This window comes from Trichomonascus vanleenenianus (genome assembly GCF_965637985.1).
Source record: "Trichomonascus vanleenenianus strain CLIB 3782 genome assembly, contig: TRVA0_011S, whole genome shotgun sequence".
NCBI lineage: Eukaryota > Fungi > Ascomycota > Dipodascomycetes > Dipodascales > Trichomonascaceae > Blastobotrys > Blastobotrys vanleenenianus.
Window position 1 is genome coordinate 41,050 of NW_027481876.1, and position 16,457 is coordinate 57,506.

At 50.5% G+C, this 16,457-nt stretch overlaps 10 protein-coding genes across 10 annotated transcripts; 7 read left to right on the forward strand and 3 right to left on the reverse strand.

Moving 5' to 3' along the window:
- Positions 1–468: 468 nt before the first annotated feature.
- Positions 469–1,272, forward strand: TRVA0_011S00540 (SANT/Myb-like DNA-binding domain-containing protein; the record flags this gene model as incomplete). Its single annotated transcript, XM_076683804.1, has 1 exon — positions 469–1,272. One exon carries the CDS (start codon positions 469–471, stop codon positions 1,270–1,272), a length of 804 nt encoding a protein of 267 aa, XP_076541851.1.
- Positions 1,273–1,849: 577 nt separating this feature from the next.
- Positions 1,850–3,745, forward strand: TRVA0_011S00562 (uncharacterized protein; the record flags this gene model as incomplete). The annotated part of the gene is made up of 1 exon (XM_076683805.1): positions 1,850–3,745. One exon carries the CDS (start codon positions 1,850–1,852, stop codon positions 3,743–3,745), a length of 1,896 nt encoding a protein of 631 aa, XP_076541852.1.
- Positions 3,746–4,621: 876 nt separating this feature from the next.
- Positions 4,622–5,314, forward strand: TRVA0_011S00584 (uncharacterized protein; the record flags this gene model as incomplete). The annotated part of the gene is made up of 1 exon (XM_076683806.1): positions 4,622–5,314. The coding sequence occupies one exon, from the start codon at positions 4,622–4,624 to the stop codon at positions 5,312–5,314; it is 693 nt and encodes a 230-aa protein (XP_076541853.1).
- Positions 5,315–5,746: 432 nt separating this feature from the next.
- On the reverse strand, positions 5,747–6,472 carry MRPL13 (mitochondrial 54S ribosomal protein mL50 MRPL13; the record flags this gene model as incomplete). The annotated part of the gene is made up of 1 exon (XM_076683807.1): positions 5,747–6,472. One exon carries the CDS (start codon positions 6,470–6,472, stop codon positions 5,747–5,749), a length of 726 nt encoding a protein of 241 aa, XP_076541854.1.
- Positions 6,473–7,990: 1,518 nt separating this feature from the next.
- SEC22 (SNAP receptor SEC22) lies at positions 7,991–8,747 on the reverse strand (the record flags this gene model as incomplete). The annotated part of the gene is made up of 3 exons (XM_076683808.1): positions 7,991–8,459; positions 8,520–8,661; positions 8,711–8,747. The coding sequence occupies 3 exons, from the start codon at positions 8,745–8,747 to the stop codon at positions 7,991–7,993; spliced, it is 648 nt and encodes a 215-aa protein (XP_076541855.1).
- Positions 8,748–9,706: 959 nt separating this feature from the next.
- Positions 9,707–10,654, forward strand: TRVA0_011S00650 (uncharacterized protein; the record flags this gene model as incomplete). The annotated part of the gene is made up of 1 exon (XM_076683809.1): positions 9,707–10,654. The coding sequence occupies one exon, from the start codon at positions 9,707–9,709 to the stop codon at positions 10,652–10,654; it is 948 nt and encodes a 315-aa protein (XP_076541856.1).
- A 77-nt stretch (positions 10,655–10,731) lies between these two features.
- Positions 10,732–11,103, forward strand: TRVA0_011S00672 (L-rhamnose mutarotase; the record flags this gene model as incomplete). Its single annotated transcript, XM_076683810.1, has 1 exon — positions 10,732–11,103. The coding sequence occupies one exon, from the start codon at positions 10,732–10,734 to the stop codon at positions 11,101–11,103; it is 372 nt and encodes a 123-aa protein (XP_076541857.1).
- A 212-nt stretch (positions 11,104–11,315) lies between these two features.
- On the forward strand, positions 11,316–12,632 carry FMS1 (flavin monoamine oxidase family protein; the record flags this gene model as incomplete). Its single annotated transcript, XM_076683811.1, has 1 exon — positions 11,316–12,632. The coding sequence occupies one exon, from the start codon at positions 11,316–11,318 to the stop codon at positions 12,630–12,632; it is 1,317 nt and encodes a 438-aa protein (XP_076541858.1).
- Positions 12,633–12,895: 263 nt separating this feature from the next.
- On the forward strand, positions 12,896–13,933 carry AAH1 (adenine deaminase; the record flags this gene model as incomplete). The annotated part of the gene is made up of 1 exon (XM_076683812.1): positions 12,896–13,933. One exon carries the CDS (start codon positions 12,896–12,898, stop codon positions 13,931–13,933), a length of 1,038 nt encoding a protein of 345 aa, XP_076541859.1.
- A 252-nt stretch (positions 13,934–14,185) lies between these two features.
- On the reverse strand, positions 14,186–15,670 carry CTA1 (catalase; the record flags this gene model as incomplete). The annotated part of the gene is made up of 1 exon (XM_076683813.1): positions 14,186–15,670. The coding sequence occupies one exon, from the start codon at positions 15,668–15,670 to the stop codon at positions 14,186–14,188; it is 1,485 nt and encodes a 494-aa protein (XP_076541860.1).
- Between the last annotated feature and the right edge of the window lie 787 nt (positions 15,671–16,457).

Consider the following 16,457-nt stretch of genomic DNA (forward strand, 5'->3'; position numbering starts at 1 on the left):
GTCGTCGGGATAGTTCTTCCTGCGCATTGGACCATTTTGTTGGACCCAGAAAAAAGTAAAATATAGGTCCCGCTGGAGATGAAATGGTTGACCTCGAAGACGGATGGTATTTATGCTTGGCCGGTTCCGGAGAGCGAGCCAAGTAAATATACAGTCTTTTATTCCCTCTTTCTCTTACCCTGCTCGAGACCGGCCCATCAGATTCTGCCAGGAGGAGCTCATCATCTATTGAAATCCTGTCGCCGGCGTCATCGTGGGTGTTATACTTGGTTAATTTCACCAGACTGCCTGTATTCGTTTATTACGCATTATTGCAAGCGCTGCTGCAATAATTGTTGCTTATACCCTGTACTACTATTGCTCGGTTCTACTATCGAGCTCGCCCCGGCTATTAGTTCAGCAACAGCCATAATACTCGTGTGCGCATTGATTGTCCCTGACTGTTGAAGCAGGGCATTATTTATTGTCATGAACAACTACACCACACCTAACGTGTCGACAGCGACCTACGAGATACAGCAGTCGCTGTTTGGAACGCCCGACGACATGTTCACCCCCGCCTCGGGCACCCAGCCTTCCATTGCTTCGCATCAGTCCTACCACCACCCGGATACAACGCTGTCCATGCTCCACCGCCCATCACACCCAGAGTTCCACCACTACCAGCCGCAATTGCATTCCCACACAAGCCTAGAGCTGCCGCCGCCTCTGACTTCGACCCACCACCCTCCACAGCACCCACAGGGTCCCGAGATGCTGAGCTCGATGCCCGCGACGACCGCGCCGAGCCCCATGGAGCCCAACTACCTGCCATACGCCCCCATCGTGGCCCAGGCGTCGCCTACTTCGACGCACTATGCATCGGCCACCACTGCCTCGAATCGACACCCGTCGCGCTCGCCTTCTGTGACGGCGGCGCGGCCCAAGATCGCGCCGAAGCCCAAGTTCTCGCCCGAGGACGACAATCTACTGATAGAGCTCAAAGAAAACCGCAAGATGACCTGGCGCCAGATCGCCGAGCACTTCGACGGCCGCACCGCCGGTGCCCTCCAGGTGCGCTATTGCACCAAGCTAAAGTCGCGCAACAACTCGTGGTCCGAAAAAGACCTCTCTGCATTGAAACGGGCCATCCAGGAGTACGAGGAGGACCGTTGGAACGCCATCGCCCAGAAACTCGGCAACCGCTTCTCCCCCTCCGCCTGCCGCGAGAAATTCACCCAACTAGACGACATTGCATCCCCACTCTCCTCCTCTTCCTCTTCCCCTAACTAGCAAGTTATTTTACCTCTGCTTGCCGGAACAATTGGAGGGACCAGTCCCCCCAAACCCCTCTGGGGCTCCGCTACGCGGAGATACCTGTTGAAATGCATCAATTACCCTCTGCGAAGTAAAACTACGTTAATGGATACTTGCTCTTAGTTATTATGGGGGGACCAGTCCCCCCCCCCGAACCTCCCTGGGGCTCCGCTTCGCGGAGATTCCAGGGCCCCGTCTGGGTTTTGTTACGGCTTTAAGAAAATTTTGTTGCAGCGTAACAAAAGTGCCCACATCCTGTAACAAGCTCTTGTTACAAAACCACCCATTCGGGAAAACCTAGTGTGTAAAACTTGACCTCTCAAGGCTGCGCTAAGCGGAGATCATTGGTTGCTATAAGAATCTCCGCGAAGCGGAGCTACGGGGGTTTGGGGGCTGGCCCCCAAGTCAATTGAAGCAGCGGAATGCCCTCTGTGGTCACGATGGCTAAAGTATACGTCAAGACGCGTAACGTTCGCCAATCACGGTCGGCGTTGGGAACTCATCCCTGAATCACATCGCGAAAAACCCAAAACACAAACACCTCAGGATCCAAATGTCGGGGCGAAAGAGCGCACAGAAACAGGCGTCGTCCGTGGTAAGCGGGAGTTCTGGGTATGAGAGCCCCATAAGCGACGGGCGAAAGCGGCAGCACAAGCGGGATGAGCAGATCCGCAAGAAGCTGGAGTCGGAGCTGTCGAAGCGACGTAACCAGGTGGGCAAGACGAAGCAGGTGCGGCGGCCAGCCCCTGGGTCGGTGCTGAGTCTGCGACCTTCCCCGCCTCTGACGATGAAGCTGAGCACCACGATTTACGAGGCGGCGCAGTTCATGTCTGCCAAGCGGGAAAACTGCGTGCTGGTGCTCGACGAGGATGAGTCCATCTGCGGCATCTTCACCGCGAAGGACTTGGCGTTCAAGATTGTCGGGTCGGGGCTGGACGCTAAGAACCTGACCATTGAGAGCATCATGACACGAGACCCGCTGTGTGCGCGGACCGACACTTCGGCGACGGAAGCGCTGAACCTCATGGTGTCCAAGGGATTCCGCCATCTGCCAGTCATGGATGAGGATCAGAACATTGCCGGTGTGCTGGATATTACCAAATGCTTCTTCGAGGCGATGCAGAAGCTCGAGCGTGCGTATCAGTCTAGCCGTAAGCTCCATGACGCCCTTGAGGGTGTCCAGAGCGAGCTGGGCTCTTCGCAGCCGGCGCAGATCATCCAGTACGTCGAGGCATTGCGTCAGCAGACGGAGGGGCCTGATCTCGAATCGGTGCTCGACGGGAGGCCGCCGGTCTTCGTCGACGTGCGGACGCCCGTTTCTGAGGCCGCAGCGCTCATGAAGGCGAACCGTACGACGGCAGTCCTCGTTACGGACCAGGAGAGCATCAGCGGCATCTTCACGTCCAAGGACGTCGTTCTGCGGGTCATTGCCGCCGGGCTCGACCCGAAGAACTGCTCGGTTGTCCGTGTCATGACGCCCCAGCCCGACTTTGCGCCAAAGGCCATGTCGATCCAACACGCCCTGCGAAAGATGCACGATGGGCACTACCTGAATCTGCCAGTCATGGGGGACGAGAATGAAGTAGTGGGCATCGTCGACGTGCTTCGGTTGACCTACGCTACTCTCGAGCAGATCAACGCCATGAACAACGACTCCACCGAAGGGCCCGCCTGGAATAAGTTCTGGATGTCGCTCGACCACGACTCGGAGTCGGTGCACTCGGACTCGCTGGTGAACCAACAGCCGCACACGCCACACGCAGAGCGGCGTCTTGCGGCTCATGCGGCCGGATCGGGGTCGGCGGCCGGGGTGCCGGAGCTCGATACCCTATCGCCGCCGCCCGATGTGTCTCAGGCCGAACTCGCGCAGTTCAGTATTGGCGACATCTCGCCAAACGACTCGGTGTCGCGCCAGGGGTACCGCGCGGCGTTGCACGTGCAGGAGACTGCGTCCGAGCTTTCCAATGCGCCCTTCCCGTTCAAGTTCAAGAGCCCCTCGGGGCGGATCTACCGGATCACGCTTGCCGTGGACAATGGCATCAGCGAGCTGCGCCAGAGCATCATTGAGAAGCTGTCGGCAACGGAGGTCGCAACCCTCGGCGGGGAAGGCGCAGTCGACGGCGACAAGCTCGTAACGCCCGGGTTTGCAGTGTCTTACATCGACGATGAAGGGGACGCCGTAGCCATTACGACCTCGCAGGACCTCGTCGATGCTATTACCATCTCCCGGCGATGTGGCCTGGACAAGGCTGATTTGTACATTCACCATCCGGACGAGCAGATTGAGAAGCCTTCGGTGTCTCCACCTAAGCCGGTTGTTGCTGAAAAGCCTCCAGTCGCCAAGGCGGACGAGCTTATCCCCGGCGTACCGAACGAGCTTCTCCTTCCCGGAGCAATTGTCACCCTGGCTGTTAGCATTGTTCTCGTGTTCTCATTCAGACGAAACTAGAGGGGTGGCGAGACACCTTGACAGCCTCAGCTAATACTTGCATCTACTGTAACCGAGAAAGAAAATATGAACAGGCATTTACATTGATTACATTACGATATGTTGGGTATGCACGTATTCGCATTTTTCGCCTACCTGCATCTGTCGGAAAGCGCATATGTACGCTCATGCAGCCAGCGCATACACAGTATCTCCGGTAGAGATACGATTTGGACGCAGCTTTATTGGCAGCTTTGCCCAGGTGAAGCGATCAGCTACGAACGTTCCGCATTCCTCCGCCTACGCGTCCAATTATCGTCCCACCATATACACCCAACAATACCCCAGACTCCGTTAATAGGGTTCGTGCGATTCCTCCGCGAAGCGGAGCCCCAGGGGGGTTTGGGGGGACTGGTCCCCCCATATACACCCCAAAAGCACTCTACTATTCTACTAGTAGCGGATTTTATACTGGGGCGCTGCCCCAGACCCCGTTAGTAGGGGGGTTGCACCCCCCAAACCCCCCACCGCGTACGGCTCGTGCGGCTCCTCCGCTCCCACTACGAGGATCATGACGATATGCTCAGCCCCACAATTACTAACACGCTCCATCTCTCCACCGTTTAAGTCCTCGCTGAGTATATGGTGCAAGTTTAGGGTCAAACTGCAACGAGAAGACTCTTACCGTTAAAGCATTCATTGTCCAAATCGTCAATTTGGATCGCAAGCGGCTAGCTATTGCTCTTGGAACAAGCCGCACCCTACGTCCAGAAAGGTGATGGTCATGGGGACAGCTCCTCCATAATCATATATACCAGTCTCATTTTGACTAGACTCCAATTTTTTTTAATTATTTAAAATACCCACTTCCTCCCTATCAGTAAGCTTGTATCGGAGATGAAGTGGTTCAAAGGCCAAAATAATCCAGCTGATAGTCCAACTTCCAATGCAGCTCCTGTAGCTGCATCTATGCGTGACGCCGTTACTCCCGCTACAATAGAGTTGGACTATCTACGGTCGCTGGTAGAGCGCGTGGAACCAGGTCAAAGCACAGGAGTTACTTATGGCGATGTCGGCCGTCTAGCCGACGAACTTCAGCAGGGCATTAACAGGCTTCGAACTCGATACTTCGATGAACTGCCTAATGACGCTCCAGAGGAAGTTCACGAAGTTCTTCATGATATTCGTATGGATCTTTTGGAGGCTGACGAAGGTATATTGAGAATAAAAGGCACAGAGCCGAAAGAAACTGAAATTGCAATGTACCAAGTGGTTCCTGTGGACGTTCTAAAGAATGTTGTTATCACATCACAGGATGTTTTGGCCAGCATTTGCAACTCTGCGGAGTTGTTAAATATTTCAAGGAGAGAGGTTCAACGGTTACGCAAGAAAAGCAGAGAGGCTCGTGCGGAACAACACAGAATGGATATAGAGGCGGCGTCAAGTTGGGCCAACGACCTTGCTACAGTGGTAACCGACATTGCGGAGTGTGTGCCAAGAGCTCGGACCAGGAGAGCATCAGTGGCAGCTTCACGTCCAAGAAGGTTGTCGATGAGCTGGGGCCCTATGCGACGCCAATCAATGCCATGAACAACGACTCCACCGAGGGCCCCGCCTGAAACCATTTCTGGATGTCGCTTGACCACGACTCGAAGTCGGGTCGCATTCGGTGGTGCATCAGTCGCATGACGCCGCCCAGCCACGGGAGCTCGAGAAATCTTTCTTCCTGATTGTAATTGGGGGCCAGCCCCCAAACCCCCGTGGCTCCGCTTCGCGGAGGGCTTCATGTCTCTCTCTCTCGCAGTAATAGGTTGTCATTAGACGCTGAGATTCGCGATCTTCCGGGGACTAAACCTGTAATTGAACCCGGATCTTGAGCTGAACTTTCCCCAGTTGCAGCTCTCTTAGTATTTTAAGGGGATCAATTAACATATTTGAAGTGGTTGAAGTGTTTTCGAAAAATACAGTAGTCATTATATACAGGTTATGAAACGTTATATTACACATGAAAAAAAAAGAAGCCTACTGCTCCATGGCAGACTTGAGCAGTTCGTCGGCCTTCTTCTTCTCGGCTTCCTTGGCCTCCCGAACGGCCTGCTTCCACCGATCCTGGCGGGCCTGTCGCTCCTCGGCCACATCAACGACCCGCACGTTGCCTAGATCGTTGAACTGTTCCTGGGTCAGGTACACAGCATCAGGCTCCTTCTCGTTCAACTCAACGCCCGAGACCTTGCGAACATAGTACTCCTTGATGTCGCCAACGGTCAGCAGCGTAGATAGCACCGAGTCCGGGATGGAGACACGCAGCGCGAGCTGAATCTGCTTCGTGTACTCAAACCGCTGGCGGAGATCTGTCAGTGGAGTGCTCAGCCAGTCTGAAGGCGCCTCTGGCGCAATAACCTTGTGGTACTCGGTTTTCAATGCATTTAGGACCGTCTCCTCCGTCAGCGACGGGTCGACGTACTTCACAGGCCACGCCCGGAAACTGAACTTTTTCGACTCTTCGGACCATCGGTTATCTCTCTGTGGGCCGCCGATGACTCGCAGCACCTTCTTCTCCTGCGATGCGGCGTCGGCTTCGCCAGACTCGACGCTCTTCATGACTTCCTTGGTTGATTTCAGGGGCACCTTGGGCTCCGCAGGCTTGATCGACCGTCGTTTTAAAAAGTCGAACAGGTCAGCCCGGACTGCCGAGGTCGAGAACGCCCTCGCCGAACGCGACAATGCCATGCTCTGTCGACCGATCATGTCTATTTTGGTGCTCTGGGGCTCTTGCGATTTGGAGATTTTGAAATTTTCACCCATCAAAGGTCTGTACTCTGAGTTACGCAGTACAGGTCTCAAGTATACGCCTGTCCCATATATTTGATTCGCAGTATGTATTTGGCCGTCTTATTGATTCACGATATCGTAGGAATCGTACTTTCGTAACTCGATTTCTGTGACTATAGCTAAATGCATAGGATATAATTCTTCGCCTAGTTTCTACGAATATTCGTGCTCGCTAAGAGCATGTAATTTACCAACAGTTACCTAGATTATTTTAAATCGCCAAAACATAACCGTCGCACGAGTGTAAACGTTTTGAGCAGATGCACGAATGCTGGTAACTGCCGACAGAGCAATGCTCTCATTATTGCTGAAGTCCTATTGGAAACCAGCGACATTTTGGTACTTTGTTACTGATCGCGCGGATAGGAAAGTTGAACGGCCGATACGATAGGTGGGTTGACAACTTGGGAAATGGGACGCAGATTTGGACGTAGAAACCCGGTAATTGCTTCGATTCGTTACGTTTCGAATATGCTGAATTTTGTAGGTTCCGGAGAAAAATCGTCAAAGAGCAATGTAGCTACTACCCATGGACGTGTCGAATTGCCATTACGGTAACTTGCCGCCGTTTGCGGCAGTGTATGTAACGTACCTGATACTCGGATCCGCATCTGCAGGAACTGACCACTAATCTGACGTTTATACACTATACAGTAAAAGCCGATGATGTGATGCTGTGCATTTAACGGGATCGAGGGGTAAATACCCATGTAATGGTAGTTTTTTTTGTCAAGCTACCTGTCAAACATCTGGCAGAAAGTATCCTTCAGTGCGGTAATAATATGGGCTTTTTATATGGTACGTAGTTGCTCCCTCACCCCCTCAATTGTAACCCATGCCGTGATCATTGTTACAATGGTATTTAACGCACAGTCTAGAGACCAACCGGATTGCGAATCACTACGCAAGTTCGGAAGTACTGAAAATGAGTTCAATAAGCATGGTTACGTTTTGGTGCATATTCTTTCTTAGCAATTGTGTGACGGGTTGGACAGTAGAAAAAGGTAGGCAGTAGCAGTAGTTCCATCGACTAGTGAAAAAATACTAAGATGACAATGATAATAACCAACTTAAATGGTTATAATAATAATATCAATCTATTAGCGTCTCTTGTGAGGCCAATGCCAGAAGACTCTCCACTTAGAATACATACAATAACAAATTCATTTTTATACCAATTGAGCGCGTAGTCGTGATCTCCTGAGAGATTGAGCTTTGAACTACAGAACTAGCTCTTACAATTCATGGATAGGTCATAGTCCTACTATATACAATTCATGGATACGTCATCGTACTCTGTATACAATTCATAGATACCTGTCTCAGCACTGACCGTATATAATTCACGGAGGGAGGGTTACACCGACGTACGCTATACGACTCACGTGAACTACCACGGTACTAACATTTATACGATTCATAATGATAAATAATCTATCGCAAAAACATCCACCAGATAAGGAACAGAAAGAAAAGCGACACGCCAACTACAGGTATATACTGCTTGATCATAGCCTCAAGGTTTATCCTCCTCGCAGCCTTTCGGTACCGCTGAGACTGTGTACGCAGAGACGACGACAAGTCCTGCATTTTGTCGAGCGAATCTCCACGGTACAGCAGATCCTCAATATTTTTCGTCATGACCTTGGTCACGTCCTGCAGCTCGGCATTGAGCTTGTCAAGATTCGCCGTCGCCCTTGAATCCTGGTACACGCGCCGTGTCTTCTGCATAAAGTTGTCAAACTCAACAAACGCGTAAGGCCGCAACCCAGGGCGCAGCGCCTGCTGTCCAAAACTCTTGTTAAACTCCTTATCGACCTCTTCCAGGTAGGAAAATGCTAGTTTTCGGGGGTACGAGTGCTCGCATATGCACAGATAAATGATGCCCTCTGACATGAGATAGCTAAAAAAACGCCTAGGGTTAGTCTCCACCGCGCCATAACCTCAAAAGTGTAGTACGTACTGAATTGTGTACTCTCCGCTCTCAATGCTGGCCCTGGGCTCAGAATTGCTGTTGATCTTGCGCATGATAACCTTGACCTGCTTCTTCTGATCGTTGAGCTTCGCATCCTGTTCGTCGTCAACCGATGCCGACAATGGCAGCCCTACATCTGTCAGCTAACCAAATAAAAACTCCAGGTTAATTCTACGTACCATCGTGGATTCGGTTTATAAATGTCGACAGAACCATGGTGCTCTAGGGTTATGTGTCGTTTTCAAAGGGGGGGCAACTCCGTGTCGTAGGGTTGCTGAAACCTCCCATCGCGACATCACGACGCCTGAACGATTAATCCATGTTATTGCCCGGGGGGAGAGGACAGACATTGCATATATTTGCTCAATTATATTGCATATATATTTACATTATGTCTATTGAGAATTGATAAGTGTGAAATTTCCATATATTTGTCCATTGGTGGCATTTCGACTACCCCTCGGTAGTTATATCTAATGTCCTAGAGTGGCTGACTCACTGTTGAGTAACCATGGATGCGCCATTTTACGCTACAATTAGCGGACAGATAGTTACAACTTGTACAACCTTTTGTTACAGCGTAACAAAGTCTCAACATTCTGTTACAAAGTCTGTTACAAACCAATCCAGTACCTTATGGAATGCCTACCAATCCTTTTTAAGCCGCAAACGTCCTACAAGCCATTGAGCAATTCTTTTTAGCTGTACCATTCCTAAAAACCATTGATTTTTTGTATACTTGTAAATTCAGCATCAGTACTCTCTAGTTATGCCTCTTGACTTCAGGTGAAAGAGAGGCGAACTGGAATTCCGCAGCTCTCCAACTCCAATCGCTACCATTTTGAACCAATTTCCAATTACTTTTAGGCAATTTCCAATCAGTTTCGGTTTTTTTGTAGAAATATTAAAAGTATCGCGGAGGATTTTAGTTATTTTTCTATGATATGGACCGCTGCCGAGGTCTCTCCTACAGCACTGTATTGAAGTATGGGGCTCCGATCCGGGTGTTACTTTGTCCACAACTCCGCTACGCGGAGATAAACCATCAATGTCTACCCCATAGTCGAAAAAAAAAAAAGCCAACTTCACTCCCTCCACAATTGATCAATTGACTGGAAGGAAATTGAATGAAACTGATTGGAAATTACCTAAAAGTAATTGGAAATTGGTTCAAAATGGTAGACCACTCACTTCCCACGATCAAATCGACCAACGAAGCGTCCCGCAACCGGGTGGCGATTGAGAACCCCGTAGGCGTGTTCATTGGCGGCACCTCCGGAATTGGCGAGCACACTGCGTACAAGTTCGCCCAGTACACCAAGTCCCCGACCGTGTACATTGTCGGACGCAACGAAATAGCCGGAAAGAGCATCCTCGACCGGCTCAAGGAGATCAACAAGGACCCGCAGAGCCGATTCTACTTCATGAAGCACGACGTCACGTACGTCAAAGAGTGCGACCAGCTGTGCAAGGATATCGCGGCCAACGAAAAGAAGGTGAACCTGCTCTTTTTGTCCACCGGCTTCCTCAATATCGGGGGCCGCAACGAGAATGCCGAGGGCATTGATCTCAAAATGGGCGTCAACTACTACGGCCGGTGGAGGATCGCTGAGAAGCTCATGCCGTTGCTGGAGACCGCCAGGGCGTCTGGCGAGCAGGCCCGTGTCGTGACGGTGCTAGCTGCCGGAACCGAGGCCAAAGTCAATGAGAACGACCTGGGGCTCAAGGATACGTACAACATGCTCAATGTCAACCGTCACTTTGTCACCTTCAATTCGTTGGCCGTCAAGCGGTTCGCACGGATCTATCCAGACATTGCGTTTGTGCACGCTCACCCAGGGCTGGTCAAGACGCAGATTCTGCGCGATCTTCCGATTTGGATCCGGGTCCCGAGCATGCTGTTCATGCCATTTGCGACGAGCCAGGAGGATTCGGCCGAAAAGTTCTTCTACATGGGCTACGGCGGCGAGGAGTTTGCCAAGGGCGCGCACTTCGTCAAGGCCTCTCTGGACGAAGTTACCCCGAAGGAGGAATATACCTCCGAACAGCTGCAGGAGAAAGTGTGGCAGCATACGGAGCAGGTGTTTGAAGACGCACTGAAGCGCGATACCCCGCCCCAGTGATCTTAGTACATAAACTGCGGTCTATCGTTTGCTAATTAGTTCTAATCATTGGATTATCGGTTTAATATTAATTAATAATGCCAGAGTCTGCCAAGTATAAAGGTGTTCGAGTGTGCCAGATCGTCAAAGTCCGGCCAGAAAAGGTCGAAGAGTACATCGAAATCCACGAAAAGGTGCCGTCACCAGTTCTCGAGCTCCTAAGCAAGTACCACATCGAAGACTACTCCATCCACTACTCTTCGCAGTTCAATCTCCTTATTGCCAACTTCAAGTACCTTGGAGACAACCTGGAGAGAGACTCCGAGAAGATGCGGCAGGAGCCGGCTAACCTCGAGTGGTGGCAGCTCACTGACGGTATGCAAGAGACCCTGGTGGAGTCGACTACCGGCAGCGCTGACCCCAAGGGCTGGTGGCAGCCCCTCCCAGAGGTGTTCCGGTTCGACCACTAAAACCCGCGGGGGGTGTGTGTCCTACCCACGCATGCTGGCGGTACGACGTCCTCCGGAACCGCTTAATCTTCGATATATCGCATATATATTAGCGATTTAACCGGCCCCCACTCTCTTTTTTCTGTAATAATCCACTGGTTTCATAGAGATATTTAACCTGGCTTTGATATCCGAGCTACCATTCAGAATACCACCAGTAAAATATACCGTAGATGAAGGACGCTATTGTAATCGGAGCAGGCATGAGCGGGATTGCCGCCGCGTCTGAGCTGGCAGCCAAAGGGAAGGATGTCGTAGTGCTCGAGGCCCGAGAGCGCCTTGGCGGTAGGCTGTTCACCGACAGAGCCAGCGGCTCGGCCCCTTACGAGCTGGGATGCAGCTGGATTCACGAGTCCCTCGACAACCCCTTACTCGATATCGCCATCCAAAACGGCGTCGATGTCCAGTACGATGACCGCGACATTGCCGTCTACGACAAGAATGGCCCAATTGACCCGGCGCGGGAGCTGGGGCCTGCTATGAACGAATTCGGCTCGTTCGCAGCGCTGTACTGGGAAAAGAATGCCTCCCAGGACGATATTTCGCTCAAGGAGCTTGTAGAGAAGTTCATTGCATCACATCCGAAACTCACTGCGGACCAGAAGAAGTCTCTGCCATCGCTTCTGCGGCTGCCCCAGCTTGGCAACGGCGTCGATTGGTCCAAGGTCTCGACCAAGCAGGCTTCGCCAAATAAGGGCCGTGATCTCATGGTCGTGGGCGGCTATGATAAGGTATTTGACGCCGTCCGGGGAGGAGACCTGGCCGATTCGCAGATCAAGCTCAACACGGCCGTCAAGTCAATTGATTCGTCCGATCCTTCTAAAGTGGTTGTAACCACAACCTCCGGTGAGAAATTCGAGGCTGCCTACGTTGTCGTGACTGTACCAATTGCTGTCCTCAAGCACGGTGATGTTGAGTTTAACCCGCCTCTTTCTGAGGACCTTTCTAAGGCCATTGCTACTTCGGACGCTGCCCATGTCGGCAAGATCTACTTTGAGTTTGATTCTGCCTTCTGGAATACCGATACCGACAAGTTCATCATCTCGGCCGATCCTGATGCGGGAGAGAATGGTCCTCTGTCGTACCCACTGCTCATCAGCAATTGGTACAAGTTCAATGGCTCCAAGAAACACCCTGGACTAGCATTGCTGATGCCTCCACCACACACTAACCGGTTCGAAACGGACCCTTCGCAAGCGTTTGAATTCTTCACTCCTGTGTTCAAGGCTCTTCAGGTCAACAAGGATCAGCCATTGCCAGCGGCAACGAAGATCACTGCATCCAGCTGGACTACCTCGCCGTACTCGCGGGGCTCATACTCGACTTTCACAGTCGGCAACTCCCGAGCGTCTTCAATTGCCGCATTTGAGGCAGGCAGCGGCCGAGTCAGGTTCGCAGGAGAGCATACCATCCCGAACGGCGCTACTTTTGCGCATGGCGCCTATCGAAGCGGCAAACGTGAGGCTAACTACATTCTGTCCAAATTGTAATATCTACAAGGTAGCACCTGCAATCCACAATGTTATTCATTTATTTATAACGACTAATCCATGATCTAACTAAAATATCGGTATTCTGAAGGTAGCATTAGTGCTGGTAGAGCCGTTAGATATCAAATGTCTACTTTTCCCCGCTTATCATGTATGAAGATCAAGTTTATCCGACGGGCTCTCCGGTGGAAGACTTTTTTTTTCTCTTTTATATAAAACGGCTTTAAGCCATCGATAGATCTATAGATATTCAGGAAAAAAAGATGGAGGTAAATGAACAGTTTCTGCGACGGCTGCCAAAGTGCGAGCACCATGTTCATCTTGAAGGTACGCTGAGCCCGGAGCTGCTATTCCAGCTCGCTAAACATAACAATATCGCTCTGCCGGATGACTTCCCCAGCACTCCTGCTGAGCTCCACGCCAGATATGAGCGGTTCACTGGCCTAGACGACTTCCTCCAGTTCTACTACATCGGCATGAGAGTGCTTATTACCGAGAAAGACTTTGAAGACTTGGCATGGCAGTACTTCCTCAAGTGCCAGGAAGATGGCGTGCGCCATGCCGAGGTTTTCTTTGATCCCCAGGGCCATGTTGACCGTGGCATCTCGCTGGATACACTAGTCAAAGGATTCACCCGTGCTATTGCTAGGGCTCAGCAAGAGCTCGGGATCACTGCCAAGCTCATCATGTGTCTGCTTAGACACCTCTCGGTCGAATCCGGCGTGGAGATGGTGAATGAAGCCCATTCCTACTTCAGGTCTGGGGAGATTGCGGGAATTGGCCTGGATTCAACTGAAAAAGACATGAATCCGCTCAAATTCCACCCCATCTTCGAAGCGGCACGGGCGTCCGGGGCGCAAATTCGATACACTGCGCATGCTGGCGAGGAGGGACCAGCTGATTATGTATGGGAGGCGCTGAAAGAGCTGCAAGTCGAGCGAATTGACCACGGTATCAATTCTCATCATGACGCAGAGTTGCTGGTCCATCTTTCTCAGACGAAAACGTTACTAACTCTATGTCCCGTGTCAAATGTCAAACTCCGCGTCGTCGACTCCGTAGCTGATATTCCATTCGGCAAGTTCTTGAATCATGGTGTGCCATTCAGTATCAATTCAGATGACCCGGCATATTTCGGCGGCTATTGCTTGCATAACTACCTACAAGTGCAAGCTGTGTGTAACTGGACTACTGATATATGGGGACAGGTATGCCTTGCTGGTATTGAAGGCAGCTGGGTAGATGAGGAGCGAAAACAGCTTCTCCGCGAAGAGTTGGTCAGTGTCTTGCAAGGCATTTGATCCCACCTCTCGCATTCATTTAGATTTTTTTTTATATGTGCTTTATTAGAAACCTCAGACACCTAGTGTAGTTCGTCCTAGGCAACCGACTTTAATCAAGATCATCATTATATCAGGGATGATTCATTGAATTGATTTGCTGTGAAGTGACATTTAATCGCTCTTGGTAACTTTATCCATTATTCAACCCATATATTCATAAACATTTGGAAATACAGCAGCAACTCCTATATATTGACAATTAAGCACACCTTAATTTTGCTTTTCCTTCAGCTCCTTCATCTTAGATTCAATCGCTTTACCCAGCTCAGGGGTAATCAAATTGAAATACTTCACTACCCGCTCACGGATTTCTGGATTGCACGGCAAAGCATGGGTGGCCACATTATAAATGAAGTTCTCTTGCTGTCCTGGCTGTTTGCCAAGAACCTTCCACAGATTCCGTGGCTGCTCAAAATCAATTTCAGAAAAGTCGTTCCAATGGTACTTTTCAATGTGACCAATCCATTTTTCATGCTTTGCATTCATGAAGCTGGTTTGCTTGAATTTGGCATCACTCCTTGGGCCTGGGTAGTTCGGCGAGGGTCCAAAGTTGTCCGTTACATTCATAGGGCCATCCCGAACAAACGGGGTGAAAAAATGGAACGGGCAGTTCACCGGGATCTGCTTGTAATTGGCACCTAGACGGTGTCGATGGGTATCGTCATACGAGTACAACCGTGACTGAAGTACCGGATCGGCAGAAGGTTCGATTCCAGGAACCAGGTTGCTTGGAGAGAAGGCAGCCTGCTCCATTTGGGCAAAATAGTTGTCTGGATTTTTGTTTAGCACAAGCTTGCCAAACCGTCGCAATGGGAACTGCCCTTGCGGCCACACCTTGGTCAAGTCGAAAATACTAAACGGCTGCTTTTCAGCTTCTTCTGGAGACATAACCTGAACATAGCACGTCCACGACGGATAGTCTCCTCTCTCAATAGCATCGTGAAGATCCTTGAGATTGTAATCTCTATCCTCACCTTCAAGCTTAACTGCTTCGTCGTTGGTGAGATTCTTCACTCCCTGGTCGGATTTGATGTGGACCTGAACATAATTAAAAGACCCATCTGCCTTCACCCACTTGTATGCGTGTCCAGAATAGCAGTGCATATTCCGCCAGCTTGCAGGCGTCCCTCGATCCGACATCAATGTCATTACCTGGTGCAAACTCTCGGGATTGTTGGTCAGATAGTCCCAGAACGTGTTACGATCGTGCAAATCGGTCTTTGGGTCTCGCTTCTGGCTGTGAATGAAGTATACAAACTTGATAGGATCTCTGATGAAGAATACTGGGGTATTATTGTAAACAAAATCAAGAATGCCGTCATCGGTATACAGCTTCGTGGAAAACCCACGAGGATCTCGCCGCGTGTCCGGGCTCTGACGCGCCTCGGCGACCGTCGAGAATCGAGTCAGCGTCTTGGTCTTCTTGCCGACCTCGCTCAAAAAACTTGCACAGGTCAGATCAGTTACATCGTCGGTGCACTCAAAGTATCCGAAAGCGCCTCCGCCATTGGCATGAACGACTCGCTCGGGAATTCGTTCTCGGTCAAAGTGGGACATGGTCTCCATAAACTGGATGTCTTGGAGCACCATGGGCCCTACCTTCCCAATTTTCTGGGTGCTATATGGGTCATCCATTGGCGCACCATTGGTCAGTGTGCAGAACTTCTTTTCGCTTTCATCAAAAGATTTCGACATTGTGTGCTTGTTCACTATTGATATAGAGCTCAATGGGGGGATGCACCCAATATATATAGCCTCCGTACAAAGCAAGTGATAAAGAATCATCAATTGCCCTATTGGCCAAAATCTAGAATGCTTTTGCGTTATTAATCGTCATGCCTGACCTCCTTTCATCTTCATCATATACTTGGCTGCCTACCTGTTCGGTGCTACAGTGTTTTGAAGCTGTCTCAACGTATTTAGAGATTGCTGTCGAGGCGACCGGTAAACTCAGGCGTAACTGCCCAAAGCCCCAATTACGCTCCATTCGTTCTTACAATCAATATTACAGTACTTACATCTATTTGCTCAATAAAACTACCTAGATTGCAATGCACTGTAGCATCAAAGTACTGCATCTCCATGCCAGAACGACTGCTGGATGAACGTTCGTTCCGCAATGTCTCACTTCGGATCATCATACCACCATAAAGTTGTGGGGGAGAATTCTTACAAATCTCTAAACTTTCATTAGTCGAGACCTCAATCACAATATGAAATACCATCAGTTCTACTGGGAGTGCCATTTGCCTTAATCCATGTCTTGGTGCTTTCGGATGCAGAAGCAATCCAAATACGTCTGTGGTGAATTGAATTGCTACCGTTTACGATTATCAGAATATGTCTCTGTTCTAGCGCAAATACCGTCGGCAACTCAGGCGACAATACACAACGGGTTGCTAAACGTTTTTTGTCGACTGTGGCTGGTGCATTGGAGAGATATGGAGGACGCCATACAGACATCCGTAGCGTGACCAGAGCT